The following is an 18,451-nucleotide window of genomic DNA, read 5'->3' on the forward strand; positions in this document are numbered from 1 at the left end:
CAGGCGCAGGTCAAGTTTTGTGTGCTCGCATCTAGACAGAATTCTCTGAGCTGCATGCATAAACATGCATATCCGATACAATCTGCGTGCCTTCCAGTGGTTAATCAGCTCCATCTTCACCCATGCTTTCACGCTTTCCATACGTTTTCGCGAGACTGGACACTGGACACTTTGACAGACTGTCAAATCTCGATATAACAATCTTTGATTTAAGGAAATTCAAGGTTCTAAAATAGGTTCTATAATAAAGTGCAAAACATTTCGACAGGTGGACTTAGAGGTTCACCTATCGAAACGTTGGACAGCCTTTCTGATTCACTTTCTCTTTATTTATGTAACTTCTATCCCACAGTGTGCTAGTTTATCTCTCGGCCGCCTTCCTAAGCGTGTAGGTACTCAGGCACTTGCAAAATGTGAGAGCCACTTGGATTCTTTTTTTTTAGACATGACTTAGCAGTGCGACAGGCAGAAGCAAACGTAGAGATGTCTTGGCCCTTGTTGAGCAATGGCACTCTGCTGATACTGCAGTATCTCAAATCTTGAGGTCATGCTGATGCAAAAGCTCAGATCTGCACCCCGTTGAGTACATGTTGAATAACAAAAACAAGGTAGGGGAGTGCAGCGAGGGCATGGTACAGGCAGAATTTGGCGATATCTTCGTAGGCAATGTAGTCAGCACAATTTTGTGGATAAGATTAATGAAGAGAGGCCCTCACAAACAGTCCAAGCATTTCATAAAACCTGTTGCACAGAGTTATCTTAGAGGGCGTCGTTGTAATTTGCATGCTCTCCATCTTTGCTGCTTTTAACAGCGTGTCTTCATGAAGCTAAAGGTCTTTCTTTGCGTTTCTTATTCCAATCAGCCGTGCAAGAACAGGCATCTTACATGTACCACTTAAACTAATGGCCAGCTACCCTGAGGATAATAAGATTAAGTACTAAATAATGTAATCTTGCACTTAGCTGGGCTTGCTAATAAACCTGCTGGATTGCATGGCTTATTTATGATTTTGTTGTTTTGTTCTCTCATAACTTATCTAAAAAATCCAGCTGAAGAAGGTAATATAGTGCTATTATCAGAATATTTAGCTCGTGAATTGTGCTTCTTCAACGCTGAAAGAATGAAAGTCCAATTTTTGTACACTTTGTTGGGTACTTACACCAGTGTGCCACCGTTACAGCTAAGTTCCCAATCTAGCAGCTTTTATTTGTTCTATGAAAAATCGGCATTGGTGTCCTGTATTATGAAGATGCCTGAGTGGTGATTCTCAGCCATGAGAACATGATCATATTGATGTCAGTAGGTTGTGTAGGATCAAGTGTACTGAAGGCAAACAAGAACATATGCTGTATTAGTATAGACTGTTAGGTTAGGCTTTATGCTTTGCTTTATGCCTTGCTTTATTCCAGTTATCTTCTGAAAAATAAGTCATGTTTTTTGGTAACATTCTGTGGTCCCTTTACGGATACTTTTGGGTAGCATGTGTGTTCATTGTGTTGATTGCTTTGTGCACCACTCATCATTCCAAATCTTGCCTTATCCTCATTGCAGCCTAAAAGGCGACACACAGGAGAATGCCAAAGAAAGCGGCGGCGCATCAGCGCGGCGGAAAAAGGATGACACGGTGAGCTACAGGGCATGGACGTTTGGGCAAGGAATTCATTGTGCATGGCAGGCACACTGGGCTCAAGCAAATATAATGCCGGTATTCTGTGAGAAATTTTCAGCAATAATGCGTACCTTGCTTTGTGTTCACTCGGTATCCTCCTCAGGCATTTATTTTCTACTACAGTAGAATCTCGTTAACTTGGATCTCCAAGTAGGCACCAGAAATTTATTCGAAAACAGAGTTCGAACTAAAGAGAGCCCCTTTAAATACCGTATTTTCCGGTGTATAAGACGCGGTTTTTTTTCCAAAAATCTTGCTGGTGCGTCCTATACAAGGGTGCGTCTTATATGCGAATTTTTGGGGTTTTTTTTGCGGGTTCAGAAATTACTCAGGTTCATGCTCAAGCTTTTTTCACCGAAAAAATATCACTACCAATGATGCGGTAGTAGCACGGTTAATACTTCAATACGGGGACCGCCGTGCGCAACTTTTTTTAGGCGAACTTTATCATCAAACGGTGGGGATGACGACTTCCAGAATCGCAAACACGCGGTCGTTTCGGAGGCGCAAGCAGATAGGTAGGTAGGTGGGTAGGATAACTTTATTTAGCTCTACGGAGCTTTTATGCGATCAGATGAGTCCACCCATGGTTCATTTCGCGATGGTCGATCAAGCGTGTTTAATTAACCCTGACTAGCCTAAGTGGGTAAATTGGGGTGCGTCTTATACACGGGTGCGTCTTATATACCAACTTTTTCAATGAGAGCCTTCATATATGGCGAGTGCGTCTTATACAAGGGTGCGTCTTATACACCGGAAAATACGGTATAGCGCCCGATCAGTTGTGTGGTACTGTATGCAAAAGCAAAACTCTCACTGGGCTCGCATCGAAAAAGTATTTCCTCCATCAGTATGTGACATGCGCCGAAATAAGCCTAGGTTTCATGTCAAGTTCAAGTGGGACGGGATTGTGCCTCGTGCTCCATTTCCTGTGGGTGCGAGGGTAGGCAGAGAAGGATGGCTTGACATGCGCCATACTCCCGCGTATCAAATGCTGGAGATGACGTGATCAAGCACGGGCTGGGAGATGTACGTAGCCAATGCAATCAAGCGTGCTTGTGTGTGAAGGGGACAGAAACTTGACCAAAAAAGCACTTACTAGGAGGAGGGGGGGAAGGAGGGGGGAGGCACATAGGTAATGTTTAGTAACATGATCAAGAGCGCATAAGATACTCCTCCCTGCTCCTGTTAAGGCAGATGGGAAAGGAGTGGCGCCTGCTTCATGCTCTGTGTCTTGGCTCCTCGTGCCTCTTTCCTGCTCATTTTTATGGCACATGTCATTACGGTAGCTGGCGGCGCATCGTACCTTCGCCTTTGGGCTGGGTTTGTTAGGAAAGCAGTGCATGGGAGTGAGAGATCTTGTTCGAAATAACTGTTGCATAGTTCTTGGAGTTTCAATTCGATGGAGTTTTTCTCGATTCAGATTTACATAGGACTTTGCTGGGACCTAGAGAGCAGTTCGAATTATCCGTCAATTCGAATGAGAAGATTTTGAATTATCGGGATTTCTTTTTAAAGGTATAAATTCACATGCAAACAAGGCAAAAGCAACCAGAATGTGTTGCTGTGCTTTCTGGTTTACCTGCGTTTGTGACAATAGCTTAGATGCTAACTGTAGTGAAATTTTGGACCGCGTAAGAAGCCTTGTTTTACATAGTGCGAATATGGAGCAGGCCCTTCGTGCAGAATTTTACGTCTTAGGTATGAGTGGATGCATGATGAAAAATATAAAAAAAAAACATTTTTGATACTGAAATTGTACAAAACGCCACCATTACAGCTTGTTACATGTAATCCAGACTGTTGAGAATGACGGTGTCTCCTTAGCATCACCTCCTATAATTATGGAGGGCCTGTGGCATGCTGGGACATGTTGGGACAGGTGGCATATTGGGAGTTAGGTCATATCCGCTAATTACCAGGTGAATGTGTTGTGTGCTTATGTGCTATTTAAAGGCTATTTATAAGAAAATTAGACAATTGCCAGCTTTACAACTTTGCCAGGATTGCTTCTTCAGTATATGCTAGTCATTTAAAGTCAACATCTGATTTTTCGGACTCCCTAGAGGCTACGAAAACGCCAGAAAAATCGGGTACTTCAAAAATATGAATGCATGCATTTTATTTCCCCCAATGGCTCAAATCACCACAGGCACATCCAGAATAGCTCTGAATGCCTGCCAGTAAGCTTATTAGGTTTGTCGGGGCTCGTACTGTGACCGGCGATGGTGCGTGCATGCATGCATAATTAAGTTATAATATTATGTGCCGTGACAGTTTCCTCTTTAAAATCTTGGTATGCTTCATCGCAAACAATACATCTCTCTATTGCGGCGAAGTGGACTTTTGGGAATTGGAATTGTGTAAAGTGCTATGCTTTCTGCGCGTTGAAGCCATCACCGAGGATTACGAAGGCTGAGCCAGCACCATTGCTGAGTAACAAATTCTTTCGATGAAAAACATGGCACTGAACAGCTGGAAGCATGGTAGCGAATGTCAAAGTAGCTAGGCCTAGCGTTACCATGGTGGTGGTTACGGCTTCTAGTGGATCGGTATGTGAGAACGCCGGTTCGAAGCTGTGAGATAATCAAGCGGCGGTGATGGCTTCGATTAATGCCATTTCTTACCTGCAGCCACAACAAGAAGTCCAAAAAACAGAACGGCAAAGGGCTTTTACATCTGAAAATTCAGACATTCTTGTACGTTGGCGCTATGGGGTATAGTGCTAAAGGAGCTGCCCACAGATTAGGACGTAATGACTGAACAGCTCACAGGGGCCCATTTCATGAGCAGTTGTCTGTAGCTATTCTGTTTTCTTGAACCTTTGCTTGTGATTCTCTATATGGCATCAAGGCAGAATGCATTTGTACTAATGTATAATTATCGTATTCCTGAAATGGTCAGAAAGTCAGCCTCCTCATTATACTATAAACAGTCAGATGAATGAATTGTTTAGGGAGAAGCTTCCACAGGTGCTGCCTGCTGCTTTCCACTGCCTGTACGGTTGCTGCGGGATGTCTTGATGTGCATTGTGGTTACTATGCTCCCTTTCATACATAACAGGCAACGTTACGAAGGTTTGGGAAACATTGTGCTGCTCGCATTCGCCAGCGATTCTTGACGTGTTCCGCCGCGCCGGTCTCCTGTTGAACTCTTCAAAATGTCACTTCGCTCGCCGCCAAATCACCGTCCTTGGACACCTCGTGGACGCCAGAGGCATGCAACCTGATCTGGACAAAATTCACGCCGTTACGAACTTTCCTGTTCTGAAGTCTACCTAGGACGTTTGTATTTTCGTAGGGCTCTGCTCTTATTTCCGACGCTTTGTGAAGGATTTTGCGACTATCGCACTTCCCCTTACCGACCTCTTGAAGAAAGAAGCCCCATTTCCTTGGGGTCTTGTCCATGCCGCACCTTTTTCGCAGCTCACTACTCTCCTTACAACGCCTCCAATTCTGGCCCACTTTGACCCACTTTGACCTTCTGGCCTACTTTGCGTTTTCTCATTGTACCAGTTGCTTGAAATTGGCAACGAGCAATGCCGCGATTCTTCATTACGAGCCCTCATCGACCATCTGGAGTCAACGCCTGGCGACGCCTCTCTCCGGATGTTTCTCTTTAGGGAGGGGACATTATACCGCCGCAGTCTCGATCCACATGGTCTTGACCTTCTGCTTGTAATTCTATCACACCTGCGTTCGACTGTCCTCCAACAATTTCACGACGCTCCCTTGGCTGGGCACTTAAGCGTCTCGCGCACATATGACCGCGTACGCCGTCGATTCTTCTGGCCGGGTCTCGCCCGCTCCGTGCGGCGCTACGTTGCCGCTTGTGAGCCCTGTCGGTGCCGGAAGAAGCCCTCCACACCTCCAGCTGGATGTCTCCAGCCGAGCGACATCCCACCGGAACCCTTTTTCCATGTGGGTTTCCATGTTCCAGAAGGTCTACTTCTTGGACCGTTTCCTCTCCCGGGCTCTGGAAATAAATGAATCGCCTTCGCTACTGATTATGCTACGCGGTACGCAATCACCAGAGCCCTTCTGACAAGTTGTGCTACTGACGTTGCTGACTTTCTGCTCTATGACATCATTTTAGTGCACGGTGCTCCGCGCCAATTACTCACTGACTGCGGCTGCAGCTTTCTGTCGGCAGTCGTCGAGGGCATCCTCCGCTCCTGCTCGACAAAGCACAAGTTCAGCACGTCCTACCACCCACAGAACAACGGCCTCACGGAGAGCCACAACCGGATCATCACCGACATGCTTTCAAAGTATGTTGCGACCGACCACCACGACTGGGATCTTCACTTACCATATGTGACGTTCGCATATAATTTATCGCATCACGACACCGCCGGCTATTCACCATTCTACCTCCTATATGGCCGAGAACTCGTGTTGCCCTTGGACACTTTGTTGCCCTCGGCCACACGTTCAACCACTGAATACGCCCGCGACGCAGTCGCACACGCCGACCACGCGCGCCAGCTCGCCTTCACAGGAGCATCACAGGAGCATCAGAGACGCCTCTATGATTGCCGCCATCGCAACGTGCACTTTACTCCGGATTCTCTGGTGCTTCTCTGGTCACCCATTCGACGTGTGGGCCTTTCCGAAAAACTGCTGTCGCGCTACACTGGCCCATACCATGTGGTGCGACAAGTGACCGATGTCACATATGAAGTCATCCCCGCCGACCTGTCAGCGTCATCGTTGGCTGCAAGTGACATCGTTCACGTGGCGAGACTAAAGCCATACCAGACACCTTTCACCGCGGATGTGTAGATTAAGCATCGAGACGGTGCTTGTAACGCCGGGGGTGATGCTACAGAACAGCCGCCACAGTGAGGCTGCACTGAGAAGGAAGAAGACGATGTGGAAGGGCCCCGCTTGATATAGTGTCGCCATTTTGGCCTTCTGTTAGCTTCCCTGTAAATAGATTGTATATAGTATTGGGCTCCAGCTACACGTAACAATATGTAAGCTTTGGAGCCACGATAGGGATAGCTTGGGCGCACGTGTTCGTGCTTCTTTGCATGCGTTTACACCGAGTGTGGTTTGCAAATCGTTGCAAGTAGCTCTGAAGCATGGATGCCCAATGTGTTCATCAAAAATAGAAGCTACAAATCTGGTTTGAGCATCGGTGACTGTAACTGCTAAGTTATACAGTTACGTCGTTAAAGCTAACGGAAGTGGTGACTGAAGCCACTTCAGCCATTTGAGTATGATGGCTTTGCTTAATGCCTTACAACAAACATTAAAATTTATTACGTTGGCACTGAATGTGCACTCTAGCTGATAACTTTGGAGCATTCAGTAATGTTTACGCACGCTTGCACTGATGTGCTACATTATTTATGTATTTATTTATTTATTTCATTTACTTCAGAATAAAAGGGGCACCCTATTTTGGTTAGCCAGATTATGAATGGAGTTAACATGTAAGGGCCAGAGCATGATTTACACTAACATTGTCTGAACAACTTTGTGCACTTACTTGTATCGTCCAATTATTTTCTCAGAATGCAGGTGTTGTTTTGAAGACCTTAGTGCTGAGTTTGCGGATGTTGAAATTATGTTCACAAAGTAGTTAAGCAAAGAACACTCCATTACCACGGTAATGTGGTCTGCAAAGAACTCTCGCGATGCTATCAAAAGCTCAAATTCGTCATGCGAAAAATGATCCTAAACACTCAACAAGACACTAAAAATGTGCTACATAAATTAAACATCATATTCCCCAAAAACGATTTGTCACGGGCAAACACTAATGAAAAAGCTCAGTAAAAAGATTGTAAATTTTGATAAAACGAGCAGCGTATCCCACAGAATTTTCAAACCTGAATTTTTTTTTTTACTTAAGTATCATTGCGTGTGAGTCTTGTATGTTTCTTGAGTATTATAACAGTTTAATTGACTCTGTATATTTTTTCATGGCTAAAACACATGCTTAAAAAGAATGTGCGCAGGACTAGTGGGGTCAACAGCGGAGCTTGTGATCACTTAGCTTTTACGTGGCTTGCCTAAGTTGTTCATAGTTTTTGCGAGGTTATGCTAGGTTTTGCTAAGTTGTTGTCTTGGCGGGCTGGACTGTGGAAGTTTTCGAGCAGTCGCAGGCCGGGATCGCTTTCTCGGTGACGTTGAGCATTCAGGCGCTGACTCTCGCGTTCCCTGGACTGAAACTCGGGATCCTCGGCTCGGTGTCACTTCTCAGCCGCAGCTTTGGCGTAGTGTCCCGGATCAGCTCGGCGGTGACGCATCGCTCCTCGCTTGGCAGTAAGGCGCTCTTCCTGGTAAACTGCTTCTTCTTCGGGCGTCCGGACTTTCTTCGGTCTTCCCATGGCAGCAGCACGTACGCACGGAGTAGAGGAGGCGAGAGGCGTGTCGCCGCGCCGGCTGTTCTGACCTTTTACTCCCCTGTGACGTCACGACTCCGTCCTATGTGCGTGGGATGCGAGGAGGCTTTGTGGCTCGGTGCTCTCGCAGGTGGTTGCTAGGCAACATGAGGCAATGCACAGCTGGGCTCAGTTTTCTGGTAAAGCTCCACAGTGGAACTAAAGCTTACACAGCTTTGCCGTTAAAAGGCAAATTTTAGTCTTTAAGTATCACTCCATTTCATATATGTATATATATAAAGTGCACACTATAGATAAGGAAGAAAAACTGCATCAACATGGTGCACAACGGAGGAGTGCACGACATCCACAGTAATATTGCGCTGTGTAAAAGCTTGGGAATAAATACCTCGGATGCACTTTATTATTTAGAAGCCTCCTATGTAGCTTACAAAGGTGCAGAAACGGCAGCCCGTTGAGGTTTGTGTGACCAATCCAATGCATCCATATCTCCGCTGCACATCATGCTTGCTGGACGGCAGCGTAAAAACCTTTATTTCTTCGCTGAAGCGACTATGGCAACTCATGATGACAAGTAGAAACAGAGCCAAGTAAACACGCTGTTCTTAACGAAGCACTCGCGACAGAAGGTCTCGTCACCATATAAACAACATGCTATGTACACTACGGTGCATATTCATTCATTAGCAACGGAAATGGTGCCGGAGAGACTTACGAAAGTGCACGCTGTCACGTGATGGTGGTTGTCAATAGGAAAGGGGAGATGGACGGCAAAAGGCATGGGTAAGTGAAAAAGGCAGAGAACTCGCGCGGTGGCGGAACAGTTCAAAGGATGGTGCTACTTTTAATCATTGAGGGGCTTTAATAGTCATGCAATTGAAGTGTGCCTACACCTCGTGGCGCAAAACGCTAGTTTATCAAAATTAGGCATACAATGTGCCACCAATGAAAACATTTGAAGAAATACAGACAATGTCATTAGAATATGAGAATGTGAAGTTACAGGCTGTTTGCTTGCATTCACAAATTATTATGAGTACGAAACTGTGCCGGCTTTCTGAAGTTAGCTCGTGGCGATGTGTGCTGATGTGCTGAGATTGTATTACGGTATCTAACACTTTTATGTCATCAAAACTCTTTTATGTGTAGCCATAAAAAGTAATGTCAATATATATAGTATTAACCTCATCAGATTTGATCAGTAATTTTATCTTTAGCTGCCTTTTCCCTAAATATTATGTTTTAGCTAGGTCTTTAGTACCAGGAAAAAAAATAAAACTACAGGTGGCATGTGTGCTGTGTCAGTGAAGATTAAGGTGTAGTCTCTGTGAATTATTTCAATGTAACGTTTGTATGCAATGTGAGCTGTCACAGCAGAAAACTTGGCGTAACAAGCCTTGAATGGCAAACGTCGATTTTTTTTCCACCAACAAGTTGGCCCTGCAAAATGTATATGGTGCTGCTGTGCCTCTATACACCCAAAGTATAAGCAAACATTGAGATAGATAGTGAGCAAAACGATAATGGGACATTAAAGCCCCCGATGGGTGGAGACTAAGCAAAATTGGCAAGGGGGACAAAGCTGACATAAACAACTACCGTCCCATAACAATGACTCAGTGGTTTACAGGGTGGTGATGCAGATTATAAAGGACAGACTGCAGGCATGTGTGGAGGGTGAAGCGGTGCCAGGGGAACTACAAAATGGGTTCCGGAAACAAAGGAGGCTAGAAGACAGTCTGTTCTCATTGATACAGTGTATCGAAATAGAAAAAGAACAAGGTGCTTATAAAACGGTAAAAAGCGGCATCTGAGCCTATAGAGACACAGCGCGGGCTTAGGCAAGGGTGCCTTCTGTCAACTTTGTTGTTCATTTTGTACCTACAAAGATTGGAAACCAAATTAGAGAGGAGCGGGCTTGGCTTCAGTCTTTCTTTTTTCAAGCAAGGAGAATGGATTGAACAGTCATTACCAGGACTGATGCACGTGGATGATATAGTAGTAATGGCTGAGAACAAGGAAGGTTTGCAGGGATCGATGGACATCTGCAGTAAGGAGGGAGATCGATTAGGTTTGAAGTTTAGTAATCAAAATCGGCAGTCATGATTTTTCATGATAATAAGAGTGGCGAGCATAGGATACAGGAGGTTATGCTGTAGTCAGTGGATAAGTACAAATATTTGTGTGTGGATAAACAGTGGGGCTGAGTACCTAATGGAACATGAAAAATATGTAACGCCTAAAGGTAGCAGGAATATAGCTGTGATGAAAAATAAGGCACTGTGGAATTACAATAGATACAAAGTGGGGAGAGGGATTTGGAAAGGGGTGATGGTTCCTAGTCTGACTTTCGGAAATGTGGTGCTGTGCATAAGATCAGAGGTTCAAGCAAGGTTGGAAATTAAGCAACGTGGAGTAGGTAGGCTTGCTTGGGTGCACACAGAAGTACACCAAATCAGGGAGTACAGGGTGACATAGGATGAATATCATTTGAAGGCAGAGAAGCTAGCAGCAAGACAGAATTTGAGGAGCAATTGCAAGAAATGGGGGAAAAGCAGTGCCCTAGGAAATCTTTCAGTTATTTGTGCATGAGGGATGTTCACACAAAATGGAGGAATCGAACGAGAAAATTGCCAAGCGAATGTTTAGACAGCAGCAGGGAGGGGGCCAAACCAAGAATCACCAGTTAAGAAAAGGGTTAAAGAAACAGAGAGGGGTCTGTGGAAAATGGGGATGCAAGCAAAATCAGCCCTGGGAACATACCATCTACAATAATCCTAGAGGAAGCTCTTTGTTATTTGAAGCCAGGACTTAGATACAACAAGTCAAATACCAAAGGATATAACGTTATGCGATGCGTGTGGAGAGGAGGAGGAGACTACTGAACATCTGGTACTTTTCTGTAAAGGGATTCGCCCTACAGTTCAAAGTATTGGGGTTTAGTGACAGTGGAGGCAAAATAGACTTTAAGCAGGTAGAAATTACCAAACAGAAGTTATCTGATTGGTGGATAAAATCAAGGCAAGAGGGAAATTTCACCCTTCACTACGTCCAAAATATAGCAGTAGTCGTGGACTTTGTGGCGTGAGCCACTGACTGATTTCGAGTATTCAGTCTTATCCATCCAACCATGCTGCCATTGCAGGACCAAGGAGGTTAAAGAAAAACTTTGCAGTCTTTAACCTCCTTGTGCAGGCCATATGAACTTTTATGGGAGCTAGAGGTATGCGGCGTGATCGGCGTGCAATTTAAAGAAAAGATGCAGTTTTGCCCGAAATGCGAAACATCGATTGCAAGAGCAATTAGCAGGCAGCCATACGATGTAAGGATAGTACTGTTATCGGCCGTACGAATTTGTAAACATTCGCTTGCTAACTAAATGAATAAGCATTGTGTCAGCGCGCACAGCACGCATGAGCACATCACGCACGATGACTGCGGACACCCGCTGTCCAAACGCTGGCTGTAGGAAATGCGGCAGCTGCTGCGAGCAAAATGACATTCATGCTGTCTATCACTTCAACACAAAGGGAGCGCCGAGGACACAGCACGCGCAAAGTTACGAGCCGCCGACATGCCTAGACTCTGCCCCCAACGCAGATCGCTCTCAAGATACGGCCGGGCGACCTAAAGCCCCTCCATCTACGCGCCACCGCCGCTTGTCGGTGGAAACGTGTATGGAAACCTGGTCGGCGGAAACGTGTATGGAGGTGCTTTAGGGCGACCAGGCGCAGCCGTCACGTGTGCAGTTGCAGCCGGAGAGAACGCCCCTTCCTCCCCTTGGTGCCCCGCAAGGCTGGCTGGGTGCCTCGCGTCTCGCGCGTGCAAGAAGACGGCGCTCTTCCTCTTTACATTCGTCCCTTTCGCAGATCGCTTTCCCTTTCGTCCCTTTCTCCGGTCGAAACCGACACGGCACATGCTTCTAATGGCAGCTTCGCTACCATGCGCGCATATATCTTGGTAACTCTCTCGTGTCTGCACCGTTGACGAAACGAAGACGAGCATCTTTCTTGTGTTTTGTGGATGGCGATTAGTTATGGATGTAGCACTCTTCCACCACAGGGTATAAGAAGGCCTGAGCGCACTGTTGTGCTAACAGTGCGGCCGATACAGGCGCGCTTTGGAGCAGTTTCGCAGTTTCGTTCAATAGCAGTTTTGTCCGCCGGCAGCTGCTGGTGTACTAACCTGACGGATCTGCTATGCCTAACCTTTCGCCGAACAGGATCAACATTGTCTCAAACATCCTGTGCACGGCATGAGGGGGCTTAAGTTTGGGCATTTCAACTTCAAAAGCATGTTTGGGCTCATGTTGAGCGCAATTAGTTATATTGTTACGTAACAATATATACAAGCGAGGGTGCTGCGGCGTTCGCGTTTTCGGTTTGGGCGGCTGATCGCGCGGGGATCGGTCGAACGACGGTTGGTACGCCGATTTTGTCGGTGCCGTTTACATGAAAGCCTATTGCACTGAGATGCGTGCTCGTCAGTTGCATCGTTGTCTGCTTGGTGTGATAAAAAGGTGTCGGCGAAACACTGTGCTGAATAGTCGGCCATTATTCAGTGTCGACGTCTTGTCGGTCTCGTATCGGGCCAGTGTTACCGAGTATGTGAAGCCAGTCCCGCGCTGCCACCACTATCAAGAGGGGGCCCGACGGCCAAGAAGACACCGTCAGCCACGTAGTGCTTGAAAGGCGGCTACTACGTGGTTCACAATGCAGTCCGGACGAAGCTCTGGCCACTTTCCGTTTTAAACGTGGAGTTGCAGTAACCGCGCTGATGTAAAGCTACCGATGGAGCTGCAGCGCGGTACGCGGCACAAGCGTTTGGGTGCGCTTCTTTTTTTTTTTCTTCGGGGGAGTTTTTTCCGTGATCGGGCTGCGCGTGCAACCATGCCGAAACGTTTCATGACTAATCCGTCAAGGCAGAGCGCATGCGCCATCGCGTCGTTAAACCAAAAAAAAAAAAAGATTTCTTTCACCGGTTTTTCATGGCAAGAGAGAAAGCAGTGGAAATTTGTATGTGTGCTCGTGTGGAAAAAGGAAAATTTATTACATCCAGGACAAGGAAGACCGAGCATCAGCTATCGTCACTGTTGCATGCTGCTGTTGAATATTGTTACAGAAATGTTTGACAGTGATTCTAGCTTGTCGGTACGCACTTTTGGTTTCGTACTCGAATCTGGTATCTGTGTCACTTTTAGGAAATTTCTCCAGGAAATAGTGTGCATTAAAATCGAGTAACACCAGTTCGATGGCCTTATCCATGCAAGTTGGCCCTGATGTGTATTTTACTTGGTGATATTGATAGCATGCGACAAAATTGTGTTTGTTGCGCTTTGCGAATTGTGCTCTGAGCTCGCAGCATGTGTTCTTGATTTTTTTTTTCTTTTTTCATTGTGGAGAGCAGCAGTTTATGATGCACGAAGACATGGAGCTTGCGGACAGTTTGGATGACCTGCCGACCCCAAGGCAAGCAGCGCGGAACCAGGCCGCGGCGCAACGGAATCAGTTCAGGAGGCAACGCCGGAGACCTCTGGCCATGGTTGTCTTTGACACGGAAAAGGAGACCAAGCTCTTCGAGTGAGTGGATAATTTGGAGCCATGTTCAATTGAAAATGTTACTGTAGCTGAATTTAGTGAAGTTGTATGCATAGCTAGAAGGCTTCGTCACATTGAAAATTGAGCTAAATTGTGCTTTTTATGCTTAATCATGATAAATAATTTTATATTGTTACATAGTAGCCCAGTTTTATGCACTGCACAGTAAGACATAGATTTAGAATGTGAGTGTTACAATGTGAGCGTCATTGTCTGCGAATCAAGTTCATTTACTAGAGAGTTTTAGTTTAGGGGACGCGAGGTGTTTGGGCCGCTAGTGCTTGGATGTGTTTGCGTACGCAAGTAGAAACACCTTATATGTTAGCGACCCCAAATGCAAGCCGCACTGAGGCCACATGCGCTCGCAGCGCCATTGTCTGATCGTTGCTGCATTATCTTTTTTTTTAAATATGAAATCAAGCGTATGAAGTAATGTACATTAAACTATTTTAATTAAAAGCAGTTAATATATATAAAAACGATGTCTGTCGACACTAGGCAAAATATAAGATTATCCATGTGCCTACATTTTGACTGAGGCCGAGCCGAAGCAGTCCAAACATACATTTGGTAAACTGTAGTTAGGTATCTTGTGCAGCATAATCCATTGTGGTTTATGTTTTATTTATTAAGAGTCCTCTGCATGCCATGTTCTCCTTCTGTGTGGCGGGATGGGCAGCTTGTCTCGGCTGGTCTCGCTTCTTGTAAGTTCTCGTGCACTGCGAGAGTCACGTGGCTAATGTGACGCCTCTTAGGGGCAGCTATGTTTTCGGCCGCCCCAACAACCAATCCAAGGATGCAAGTAGATGTAGTAGTCTGCGCACGTACAGTACCGTCGACCCTAGTTCTTGCGTACGCTAGCCGCTTGCGTCCGCTAAACTAAAACTCTCTAATGTTGAATTTTTCAAACCCCCTAGGGACTGGAAAAGCATCTGAAAAATCAGGACAGTCCGAAAAAAATGAATGCATGCCGTTAAAGGGATGCTAAAGGTTACCAGAAACTCAAGTTAAAGTGGTAGAGCAATGTTCTAGAACGTCTAAGGCATCAATGTAATCGCGAACAGAGCTTTAGTAACCGAGAAATTGAGGTAAATGCATGACACGATTTGAGGCCCACCCCCCAGCGACATTCCGGTCCTAGCCCGATGACGAAAGCACTCCTCATAATTTGTGTTACTAATACTCAACTACTCGTATTAAAAATATCATTTCATTCGATTATAAGACGGAAAAAAATGCTACTTGTCTACGTCTATTCGATTCTAAAAAAAAATAACATTTTGACGTTACCCTTCAGTAATATGGGTGGTCGAAAGGTTTTATTTTCGCTCGACTCTGCACGCTCGACTCTACGCTGCTCACGCTTTGGAGTTTCAGTAGTTTCGTTATCGCGTCGTGCTGTGACGGTTCTGCTGGCTCACTAAACTTTCATTTGGAAGAAGCAGCGAGAATGCCATGTCCATGTGATGTCGTGGGAAGCCCTCGTTGCTTTCCCGCTCCGGAGAGCCGGTGTCGAGGCCACCGTCGTAGTACGCAACGACACTGGCAGCGCGAGCCCTCAGCAGCAGGTCGCGCTCGCCAGTGTTCAAATCGCTGAAGTTGAGCCCACCATCGCGAGCCAATCTGTCGTCAGGGTCCATTGCGACGAGCGTTGAAGTTTGCGTCATAGAATGAAGTAGCAGCTTATGGTCGCGCGTTTCTCCTTCTGCTAGCCACCATACTCCCGCTTTCGCTCTGCTGTCGGCTCTGTCTTGGCTCTGTTTCTGGTCGCGTGTTTGCGTTTTGCGCACAAAAGCCGTAGCGCCGTCTGCGGACGCCGTTCTACTCACCGATGGCGCAACGTCACTATGAGACCATGATGTCAGTACTCCTCGATCGGAGGGCGGGCGATTTGAACTGCGCTAGAGGAACGCGGACGCTTCAGAACGCTTTTTCTCTTAAAATAAGTCTCTCCTTGGCACGAAACAAACGTTTCAAGGTTTCTGGGATGGTATTTCAACAGTCCACATTGACTTAATAGTAACCTTTAGTGTCCCTTTAACTGCCCTCAAGGGCTCAAATTGCCACAGCCACAATAGTGAATGCCAAATGGCGGCATTGGTAGCTTTATCTAATGCCATTTCGGACCTGTGGTCATGGCAAAACGTCTGAAAAACAGACAGCAAGTGGTTTCAGCATCTAAAGTTTCAGATGTCCTTATACATTAGCTCTGTGGGGTATGTGGTGGTGCTGCGAAAGCATATAGAGTATCAGGCATGTCTGAAAAATCAGCTGTCTGGAAAATTGGTCCTTGACTGTAGTTGTATTTCTTAGTATTTCTCTTGTGACCTTCAAAGTCAAGCAGCTAAGTTGCAAAGGCTGCATTTGCTGTTTCTTGTTCATGTTATATGCATCAAGCGTTTGTTCTTTTATGAGATAAATAGTGACATGGTTTTGTGGTACTTCATTTTCTCCTTACAAATTTTTATAGCTCATAAATGGCACCAACTCCACGCTCAATGTCGGCACTGACGTGGGCTGCAATAAATAAAGTGCTGTGCAGTGACTGTTGTAAAGAAGTATGTGATCACATAGATGTCGGAGTGCAGTCAGCCTCTGCTCAAGTTTTCATTGCTAACCAATGAAAATTTGGTGCATGCTTTGGTTATACTTAGGTCTATCTTTAGTGACCACATGACAATGGTGGAAATAGAGGGAACAGATCGCGTGCAAGTGTATGTGTGCGCAGCAATGTGTTGCAATCTCTTTAGCCACTCATGGAATAAATGTATTCTAAAACATCCGGTATTCTGACTTTTGAACTGTCTCTACCGAGCTTGAATCATCAGTTGGTGACAGTACTTTTGGTTAAAGCCACCTTGGTTGGCACTCAAAGTTAATTTGGAGCCATCCGCTGTGGCATTGCTTATAGCCCACTGTGGAGCTTCTGGATGTGAAGTGCAATCAACAATGAGCACATATTCTCTGTGCGTGCAGCCTCAAGAACGACGTGGTGGGTTACCGAGTTGACTATCGGCTGTACACCGGCGTGCACGAAATGGCTGAGTCCCAGGATCAGCAGCAGCAAGAGTGCTGTCGGGATTCTGACCCCTCCGCTTCACCTTCTATGTCACCAATGGACACGTCTTTGGACATGGCCGATGATTGCGGACCAGGTATGCTTTGCATGACTCTAGCCATTGGCTCTTTTTAAACTAGATTGCCAGCTTTTCTTTGTTTGTTTTTTTCTCTCTGTTTTCTTTTTACTGCCATTTAAAAGGATTGTAGTTGCTGGATTCTAGTGCACCCCTAAGTCTCACAGGCATCTGATTTTTACAACACGGAAAGTAGTGTGCCACTGATTTTTGTGATCACAAGAGAGGAAAAAAGTTGGACGGAAAAAAAGAAAATGAAATATGGAGAATTCGTCGGCACAGAATGTGGCTTTATTCATACCTACTGTCAGACAGCTCTCTGTTGCTTTTTATGGCCCATCATGTGTTTTCCTTCGTGCAGTCTGTTGTGCTTATTTCCCATTTTCCGAGTCATTCCATAAGCATAGCTAGGGGAACAATATTCCGCACCTCAACTAACCACTTAGCCAATTCATTCAGCTGGGATGCCCCCATGCGAGCCTCAGGAATGCGAAATACATGTGATGCAACTTGGTTTAGCTGGCTTAGCTTGTGAATAGCTTCTCGTTAGGATGAACTTTCACAATGAAAGCAGCGCATTTTCATTAGCAGCCTCCACATAAACATGTTCTTTCGTCATTTTGTGATGACAGTGGTGAAGCCATTGGCTCTGATGGTAGGCGGTTGCTAGTGCAGCAAACATGGTTTTGCTTTCAAGTCTGATTTTTAGCTGCAGGCAATTTCAATGCCATCAGCATTCTTTGCCTACTTCAGTTGTTTTAAGCCTATCTATAGTGTTGTGTGAATATTTGAATGTTCAAATACATAGTTTAGAATATTACGCTATTCGATATTCGCTTTGAGAGCAGCTGTAATATACAGTGAAACCTCGTTAAACCGTTGTTGGCCGGAACTCGGGAAAAGCACGCACTAAAGGGTAGTACTGTCTACCAGAAATAGCATGAGATCGACCACTTACCTGTCAAAAACGGAACTCAGAGAGAGTGCGATGAAAGGGGAAAAAACATTCAGTATTTATTCATTTCGTGCGACAAAAGTGTTACTATTTTCGTTTGATGCCGCGGCGGCTTAGCAGCGACGACAGCAGCCTCAAACTTATTGAAGCTGCGAGGCAGCTTTTCAGCCAGCCCGCTCTTCTCGGCAAACATTTGCATGGCAGATTGCTTGTTGTAATTTCATGTTCTCCGCGCACACGGGCGGTAGCGCTGCAGAAATTGTGGGGCGCTTTTTTATAGCGGGGTGCTGTTCTCGTCGCGACGATTGCATTCACGAGGCCGACCTAATGCGCAGCCTCTGCCACTGTCGGGCCTGAATCGCCCGTGCTGTCACTTTCTGTGTTGTCCTCATCACTGTCGCTAGCGGACACTTCGGCAACAACAGAGGCAACGATGGCGAAAAGTCGAACCTCGTAGCCGACATCTCTTCGCGGTCGCAGCAGCGCTGCCGAGCAACAACTTCGCATTGCAAATGCCACACACCGTAGTCAACAGTAGATCCCTGTCGCGTGCCAGCGCCGACTTCTTCGTGTCACGTTCGATAGCACGAACAATGTCCAATTTTTTTTCTATGCTGAGCATCCGGCATCTTTTCTATCAGAGCTTTGGCATGATGTGAGTCCTTCCTCGCTTGCACGACGCCACAATGCTCTCTAGCACATTGCCGAAATGATGTTGATGTTGATGTGGCTTCACGCGC

General features: G+C 45.9%; 1 protein-coding gene across 7 annotated transcripts in view; it reads left to right on the plus strand.

Moving 5' to 3' along the window:
* Nucleotides 1-18,451, plus strand: part of Cap-H2 (Chromosome associated protein H2) — a 95,675-nt gene that overhangs the window by 21,692 nt on the left and 55,532 nt on the right. For all 7 annotated transcript variants that reach the window (XM_065450295.1, XM_065450297.1, XM_065450301.1 and 4 more), the window contains 3 exons: nt 1,553-1,625; nt 13,432-13,604; nt 16,599-16,777. In XM_065450295.1, coding sequence (XP_065306367.1) covers nt 1,553-1,625; nt 13,432-13,604; nt 16,599-16,777 — 425 coding nt within the window. The remainder of the gene's footprint in view (nt 1-1,552; nt 1,626-13,431; nt 13,605-16,598; nt 16,778-18,451) is intronic.

Source organism: Dermacentor albipictus, chromosome 3 (assembly GCF_038994185.2).
Source record: "Dermacentor albipictus isolate Rhodes 1998 colony chromosome 3, USDA_Dalb.pri_finalv2, whole genome shotgun sequence".
Classification (NCBI taxonomy): domain Eukaryota; kingdom Metazoa; phylum Arthropoda; class Arachnida; order Ixodida; family Ixodidae; genus Dermacentor; species Dermacentor albipictus.